Source organism: Patiria miniata, unplaced genomic scaffold (assembly GCF_015706575.1).
Source record: "Patiria miniata isolate m_02_andy unplaced genomic scaffold, ASM1570657v1 HiC_scaffold_17, whole genome shotgun sequence".
NCBI classification, from domain to species: domain Eukaryota; kingdom Metazoa; phylum Echinodermata; class Asteroidea; order Valvatida; family Asterinidae; genus Patiria; species Patiria miniata.
Genome location: NW_024037055.1, coordinates 10403167 through 10412174, shown reverse-complemented (window position 1 = coordinate 10412174; position 9008 = coordinate 10403167). Strand labels below are relative to the sequence as shown.

At 45.0% G+C, this 9008-nt stretch overlaps 1 protein-coding gene across 1 annotated transcript; it reads left to right on the top strand.

The window, feature by feature from the left end:
- The first annotated feature begins 217 nt into the window (after positions 1-217).
- LOC119723797 lies at positions 218-4375 on the top strand. Its single transcript, XM_038194662.1, has 2 exons — positions 218-814; positions 3514-4375. The coding sequence occupies exons 1-2, from the start codon at positions 593-595 to the stop codon at positions 4258-4260; spliced, it is 969 nt and encodes a 322-aa protein (XP_038050590.1). The 5' UTR covers positions 218-592; the 3' UTR covers positions 4261-4375.
- Positions 4376-9008: the final 4633 nt, after the last annotated feature.

The following is a 9008-nucleotide window of genomic DNA, read 5'->3' as shown; positions in this document are numbered from 1 at the left end:
GCAAACAAACAAGCAAACAACCAATCACATAATTATTAAAAAACTGTTGTACATAATCATACACTCTCAATAAGTGCGTCACGTATACTGTAAAGAGAACACAACGTCGCTCCTCAACACATGGTACATGCACGTACCATCCTCGGTCCTCGTTACGGATGAATGGTGATGTTTCTCCGCAACCTATGAGATGAAACTGTGTGGCTATTTCTGTAACCCATTGTGTGAAGGTGTGTGACAACCCCGGACCCACAGAAGTCCCTTCCTATACATGTACTTGTTTACGAACCTCGCGGATTAAGTGTGTACATCTCTTATGGATTGGATTGGCAGACAGAATATGATACATCTAGGGTGAGAACGTCACTTGCAATAGAATGTGTGAAGGTATTGGATCAAGTTGTGAATAATTACTCTTAGCCCTTTGTGTAGTAGGACTGTATGACACCGGTTGATTCGAACTCAATACATCAGAGAGATACCGACAACTCGCCCCACATTGCCACTGCGACCGTGAGCGTCGAAAGGATGCGAAAGTAAAATAATCGAGAAATCTCCTTTGAGGGAAGACAGAGGTGCGTTCCAAATTGAAATGGCCGGCAGTGGGTTGCAGGTGTCGACCCGTGGACCACCGCCCGGGTTGGCCTTCAACCTAGACGAGTGGGTACCGTGTGAGGTGTACCTGGGCTGCACCGAAAAGAGAGAGACAGACACGGCCACCAGTGCCGACTTGGCTCGGGTGGTCGCCAAGCTCCATCGACGCCATGAACGTGACCGTGGAACGGTTCTGGGCCAGTCATCTGCAGCATCAGAGGTACGTCAATTAGAATGGTTCTCGATTCAGACGCCACTATACTTTTGTTGGTCGTGCTCAACAGAGTCAAAGTCATCATGTAAAAAATTGGAGAAAGAATGCAGGTTCATGACGCCAGTGAGCGCCCTAAAATATTATATTGAGAAAACATGAATGAAGACTAAAGAGCATGTCAGGTTTTGTTAGAAATACCAACAGCTTATTAACGTGCAAAACATTCGAAATACTTCTCGGTACCAAATTTTTTCCGTTTTCATACTCGCCACTGTGATCCATACTTTCGCAATTTTGAGATCTTTATTGTGAAATTTTGTTATTATTATAAACTATTTCTGATAATGAAACCAAGGATTCCTCAAAAGCGCCCTATGCACTGTAGCTCGCAAGCCTGGAGAAACCTTTAGAGAGAAGAAAATGAGAAGAAATTACAGTTTTAGTTACAGAATGGGCCAATTTTGTAATGCGTTCATTTTCCCACCCAACTATATATTTTAATTGTACCATTTTTAACTGCCGAAATAAATAATTTGTAAACGGCCGGGTAGCACATTGATGCGCTGGTTTTGAACTTGAAATTGAATTTAAACCAAGAAATCGCGTCATATATGATACATCTTATAAGATATGTAGGCCTACGTATGACGTATCATAAAATGTTGCCTTTTCAAAAGTGCTTTGCTTTTTTCGCTTGTCGACCTTTTTGCTGTCTTTAATTATGGCACAGCGATTTTTGTTTTTTTCCGACACAAATTGTAACCTGCATAGCTGCAACCGCAAACGGTGTTCATTAATGCAAACGCGCCTGCTGTTTTCAAGTTCGCGGTGGTGCTTTTTGTTTTACATTCTATACCTCGTTTTGTATAAGAATGGAGTGTAATTTGCATAACAGTGGGCTCTCAGGAAGCACTAATGGTCGTCATGGTGATACTCGCATGAAAGCACACGGATCAATACAATATCGCTCAAATAAGCATCGAGCTAAATATAGAAATGTGTGCATGTAGCTGTAATTGTGGCGTTGCATTTGGGGAATGACGCTGTCATTTCAAACGTAGTCTATGTTCAAGCCTGCTTGTGTTTTTTGTTCTCCGAGTGCAGCCGGTCCTGATCGAATCCAGTATAGACCATTATCATGTTGCGGCCCTCGTGATTTTTCTCCCATTCAAATCAACGTAACCAAAGCGAGGCTGGAAGCAAAAAACAGTCTGGTTCCTTTTTGCACAAAACCCATTATTATTCAGTACTGTTATAAGATACAGGGAACATGACTGAAATGGTAGCAGCAATATAACGGTCTATTGGGAAGTTGGCTCTGAGACCCGCGGCCCGAGAAATTCCGAGCTTACCTCACGCTATACGCGCCCGCGTTAGGTGTGTTCACTGGGTGTATAGTGCCAAAAAAGTCTCAAGACTTAATTTGCTTGATCTTCTTGGGAGCCCTCTGTGGCTTGACTGCACTGTAAAAAATTTGCCCGTAATTTTACGGTAAAAGAACTGTCAAACGGGTTGCCAACAAAAGACCGTAAAATTACGGTCAGTTACGGTTTTCCCAAAATGACGGTGACCGTAATTTTAACACGAATTTCCCGTAAATTTAACGGCAATTTGCCGTAAAGTAATGGAATACAAAGTGGGTGGCGTCAGAGCTGAGTGTAGGGGTAGGGAGGGGGGTAGGTTCCAGTTACTGCAGCTGGGAGTGGGGTATGCATACGTTTTACAGCTCGTCTTTTACACGCATAGTGGTTTTCAAATCACTTAAGGTGAAATTATCTTTAAGTTGTAACATAACTTGCATCTGTAAGTTGTAATTTTCATTTACAACTTTTTACCAATCCCACAGAAAGGGGTCAACCTATTGCTGGTCAACACCGCAGGATTAGCTGCTTGGCTCTCTAAATTCTGCAATATTAAAGCATTACGGCTTTGAAATCCCAATGATCAGCACGTAGCGAACGTTGCGTGGGTGCACACGAATCACAGCTTTAAAAAATAGGCGGTTGTGAGGGTTTGAAAGGGGAGGGGTTTTGAAAAGTTACGAAAACAAAGCACTGTGAATCCCAGCCTGCGTCAGGTCACCAAGTTTTACGGGAAATGCACGTAGCACGTTCTTTCTTGTGACGGTTCGAGCAATAACGGTAATAAACCGTAAAAAATACGGAAAATAGACAGTGTTTTTACGGGTTTTCTTTACAGTGTGTGCTTGTCAGGGACCGGATGCAATACGTCAACAAAATCCAAATCCAGAAGAATAAAAAGGCTGAAAAATAATGTTGACTGGAAGGAAACTGTAAAACCCGACCAGATCCTTCCCGCTATAGCCTCTCCCCTTTGCCCCTTTGGCTTTGCGTGTCCGCATCGAACAGTGGTGACATGATGTTACCTATCCGCCCCTCATCCCCTCCCAGCGGCTATCCGTCACGAACTTAAACATGACTTTGTGACTGACTACATTTTGTGAGCACACAGTAATCAAATTGGTGACCGTCTGTAAGAACCACCCGTCTAAGTTTAACGATAGAGAAACGTACCAAATCAGAAGGAGATTTAATTCTAAACTTATATCAGGGTCGGGTTCAAGCCCGAAAAGGACCCGTTGTGAAACAAAAGGTGGGAAAACTTTTTGCACTCCTTTAAATGAGCTAATTCATCCTAAATCATTGTATCCATCCTAAGTCCATGAATTGTTTATGATATCACAGGTGTATGTCAAGGTTATACCTCCTGGATTTATTCTGAGGGTCATCCCGTCCTCCCGAGACAACCAGGAGACCAATAGCCCGCAAGAGGGTATCAGAGAATTCTTCGAGACAGTCCGCATAGCAAGATGCTCCGCCAACCACGAGCCGTGCAATCGCACTCTCATCTGGGTCTACAACCGCCGCTCCCTCGATGGCGGGACGGCTGGGTCAGACGGACGGGTGGAGTGTCACGGCGTAGTGTGCCGGGACTTAAGGGACGCCACCCGACTGGCTAACACGCTGGCCGCGGCCTTCTACGAGATGAGACAACATCCTGTGTCAATCGGTAACGCCTTTGGCGCTGTGGGCGGCGCGGTCAGTATGTCAGGGCTCATGCAGAGTGTGCCAGGGGAGCTCCCTCCGGCTTACACGCCCGCGGATACCAGCGGTGAAGTCGCTGTGCCAGAGCCCCGGTCCAGACGGGCCAGAAGCCGTGGAGGCAGACAGATGCGAGTCCTGGAAGTCGCTACAATCCACCAAGGAGAGGACCTCGAGGAAGGTTCCCAACTGGATCTGAGCCCCAGGTCAACTGGTTCCATGAGCCCAAGGGATGTCTCATCCCCACCAAATGCCGCCGGCACTACGCGGAACTCCACCGTGTCTCTGCACTCTGCCGTGGCCATCTCCGAGGTCAGGTCTCCAAGAGGCCAACGGTACGGAGGCATGCCAGACGTGGCAGCTGACCCCTGGGGAAACCCTGTCGGATAGACCCTAAAATATAGGCAGGAGTGTTAGCCTCAGCTTAATGAGTTGCTTATAATACTAATAGAAGACAAAAATTGCTTAGAATATGGTGGGACCAGATCGCACGAGCTGAGTCTATATCCAGTAGAAAAGGCGTACTCTGCACTTCAGTTTGATGTATCAGTCATTTTGATGTCTTCAGATGCGCATATAATTATTATGTGGGTGAAAACGCTGACATTTTATATGGGTTTCCAGTGTGCAAGACTTGTAAAAACTTCTATTCCACAAAAGTAGCCCGGGCGGTTTGTGACGCATTTGTTCACGCACGTGATCCATCCATAATTTTTTTCTGAACTTGTTATTTTGTGGGCCTATGTACCGCTTGATATGAGTTCAAAGGTCGTGACATCAATGCTCTTTATTGTTTTTGGTAGTTTGAACTAAATCCATAAAACCAAATTGCACACTGTTGGTTTCTTTTGACCCTGGGGTTGGATAAAATGAAGTATAAAGAACGATGGCGTAACTAGGGTTCAGTCCGCAAGGGGAGGGCACTCGGGCTACCTTATTTTCTAAAGGTGGCACTCGGTCGGTTTCAAGAAAAGGTCATTTTGGCTTCTTCCAATTCTGAGTGGGAAGCACAAGATGGCAAAGGGCTTGAGGAAGTGCTCCACGACCTCCTTGGTTACGCCACCGAAAGGAAACACAAAAGGGCATTCCGTGACTATACGTGCCTGCCTTTAAATTCGAAAAACCCATCTTATTCACAAAATTAATCTCTATCGGTCTCTACTGTGCCGAAGGTAAACGACTATTTCGCACTGCATGTTGTTTCTTGTGCATGCTAAAATTCAAATGCACCAGTGTGTGTGTTGATTGCAATGTATAATATGTAATAATTTCGGAAGATATATATTCAGATTATTTATAAGATGGAATTAGCGTCGGGGTGATGTAAATCAACATTAGGTTTGCCCTTCACCAACGTATAAACACTGTACACTCAGTGTGTTACCTCCCGAGTGAAAGTTAGCTCGGTGTCTCGAACCCACGATCTCCTGCTTTCTAGCGCAGACGTCTTACCACTCGACCACCGAGCTTGCGTGATCGCGCAGCAGCGGGCACCACAAGCTCGGTGGTCGAATGGTAAAGACGTCTGAACTAGAAAGCAGGAGGTCGTGGGTTCGATCCCACCCGAGTGATTTTTCTGACTTTCACTCGGGAGGTAACACACTGAGTATGGGCTACATTGTTTCTACACCGGTAAAGGGTAAAACCTAATATGGAATATTCAGATTATTCACTCAGATTTATTAAATAGAATTAAATAATATTCGCGTGATAAACATGGCTTTCAACAGCGTATAATCTAAACTTTTAAGGTTGTGTTGTATATTAATGTGTGCATGCTATATTGCACCCCAGCATTTTATTCCGACAAGTGAAAATGTCAATGACTGGTTTTCGTAAATGGTGCTCTTGACAGCTCATGTTCAGATCTTCGGCCAGGAAAAGGACGAGGATTTCGTGTGCAAGGTTTTTCTGAGCATTCGACAAATTTGCACGACAATTTGGAACATAGTAACGTGATTTTAGTGCCACATTTTATCGAACCGATGTTACGAATAGAGCTTCTTTTAGAACCAATGAAATCTAATAAGGTGGATTGATGTCCCGTCCCCATCCTCCCCATCCCCGAGTGGATATTTATGTGGCTGCACAATTTTACCAAGTTCTATTCTTCATGGGTGGAAATGACCCGGATGTCAACATTATCCACTTCACTTTCTGTTCGTAAGCACCTTGGAAACAGATGGACCCTTTAAAAGACAGCATTGTATCCAATGAATGAACTCGGTTTTGCGCCGGACCGGGTTCCTCCGTCAATTCCAGTTTTTTGAAAGGTAGAGTTTCCACTGAGCTGAAACTTCAACAAGTCAGTTGTTATGCACCCTTCTTAAGATTTTCAGCATGATTATTGTTGCTCCAAACGAAAATAAATGCACAAAACGTAAGTTTCCCCTTACCGTTAAGATATTCCAAATTACAGTGGGATCCAATTGGGTCCCACTCCATGTAAGATGTCCCGAGTGCAAAATGGGATTCCTTAAAGTCCAATTGAAGACGTCTCAAATTCCCGTAAGATCCCGTTGGGTCACATTGAACATATCCCAATGGCATTCGATTGATTGCATTTAAGATTTCCCAAGTTGCAATAAGATTTAATAAGATCCGATTTAAAAGGTTCCAAATTCCAATTGGATCTGATTGGGTGCAATTAAAAATGTCCAACAATTCCAATTGGAAACCCGTTGCGTCACACTGAAGTTAAATTCCAATGTACGGTGGCCCACAACTGTCACGGCAAAAGCAAAAGCGCCACGGCAAGCGCAACAGCGCCGCGGCAAGCGCAACAGCGCCACGGCAAGCGCAAAAGCGCCACGGCAAAAGAAAAAGCGCCACGGCAAAAGAAAAAGCGCCACGGCAAAACAAAAAGCGCTGCGGCAAGCGCAAAAGCGCCACGGCAAGCGCAAAAGCGCCACGGCAAGCGCAAAAGCACCACGGCGAAAGCAAAAGCGCCACGGCGAAAGCAAAAGCGCCACGGGTTTATTGGGAAGGGGCGTAATCATACATGCCGCTACTACATCAAAAATAAAATGGGAAGGAGAATGGCCGCCACCAGGAATTCTTATTAATCGTCGATAAATCGTCGATATTAATTTGTTGTAGGATGATTCCAAGATTATTCCAAGAGAGTTCCTGCCGTGAATCAGAGTTTATAAAGGAGAGGGAAAGTAGGACTCGCTATATCAGCACCATCAGGGCCGTTCCTCATTTCTTTACATTTCGTGGGATGCAAACAATTACGAGGACGGGAGGCTCTGTGAGCTGATGCATTTTTGAAGACATTTTTTTCCCCTTCCGACTAGCATGCAGAGAAGAGTTCCGTTAATTTGAGCCTTTTTTCACAGGTGTGTATACCAGTGTAGGCACGCAAGTGAGCTGCCCAGATTGTATGAGTTAATTTTTTTTTCTTTTTCAGTATATCATACACATCTAGGAAGTCGATTAAGGCTCTCCTGCAGGGCTGCGGCAGTGGGTGGGTAAGGCTTGTCAACACGTAACTCGCCCGCGGGCCCATTGGGTTAGAAATTCCCAGAGAGCGGGAATTTCAAAACTCTTCGCTGAACGTTGCTTGCACTGACCGGTTTTCCTTGCTATTTTCTCAGCCATAAAATCACTTCTCAATTCATGGTGGCGGCCATACTCCTTTCCATTTAATATTAGATGTAGTGGCGGCATGTATGATTACGCCCCTTCCCAATAAACACGACTGAGTTGAAGATAACTCACAAATCGAGAAATGGATCGTTCTATTAGACAGTTGCAACGCTTTCGACAGAGGAAGTTAGGCTGTGGATTTCATGTAAGGAACGTAACACAGGCGAAGACTTTGGATATAGAATAAGAAAGAAAGAAATTAACTTTAAAAAAGGAAGGTAAGGGAGAGACACTAAACAAAGGAGAAGTGTTATCGTTGAGATGCACAATTCTAAGCTCTTCTATGAAAATTTGGTGGCTCTGAAAAGAGCCGTTTGCTTTGTTTCGAGTGAATACGGAACTCTTTGATGCCGGAAACAAGCCCTCTTTCTGCCCTGCAGGCTGATTCTGCGATGATGTGGAAGACTGTCCACAGGGCAATTCATCATCGCTATCGCTAAGCATCATGAGGTCTTGTTCGGCTTCTTGGTTTCTTGAGCCAGGGGTGGGTGGGCCAATGAGTTCTAGGTTCTGAGTTAATTTCTTTCTTTCTTATTCTATATCCAAACTCTGGGCAGCTCAATTGTGTGCCTACACTGGTATACACACCGGTGAACTCATGGGCGTCGCCAGCTGAGGATTTTTTTCTAGAGGGGGCAAAACATATTTTTCCCAAAAAATTCTTGTATTTCTGAACAAATTCTCGATTTCTCAGTTTTAGACGGGGGCAGGGACATTTTGCCCCCCCCCCCAACTCATTCAATTTACACCACTATGACTTCGCGCCTCTTTTTCTCTTCTTTTTTTCTCTTTTTTTTCCCCTTCTTTTTTGTGTGCTATTCCAGGGGGGGGGGGGGAGCGCCCCCTTGCCCCCCTCGCGACGCCCATGGGTGAACTAAGTCTCAAATTAACGGAACTCTTCTCTGCATGCTAGTCGGAAGGGACAAAACTCTTCAAAAAAAATGCATCAGCTCACAGAGCCTCCCGTCCTCGTAATTGTTTGCATCCCACGAAATGTAAAGAAATGAGGAACGGCCCTGATGGTGCTGATAGTGAGTCCCACTCCTTTATAAACTCTGATTCACGGCAGCAACTCTCTTGGAATAATAATTATCCTACAACAAATTAATATCGACGATTTATTTCCTGACCGGTTTTCCTTGGCCTTGCTATTTTCTCAGCCATAAAATCACTTCTCAAAGAATTAAATTCTGTGCTTAATAAGAATTCCTGGTGGCGGCTATTCTCCTTCCCATTTTATTTTTGATGTAGTAGCGGCATGTATGATTACGCCCCTTCCCAATAAACCCGTGGCGCTTTGCTTTCGCCGTGGCGCTTTTGCTTTCGCCGTGGCGCTTTTGCGCTTGCCGTGGCGCTTTTGCGCATGCCGTGGCGCTTTTGCGCTTGTCGTGGCGCTTTTGCGCATGCCGTGGCGCTTTTGCGCTTGCCGCGGCGCTTTTTGTTTTGCCGTGGCGCTTTTTCTTTTGCCGCGGCGCTTTTTGTTTTGC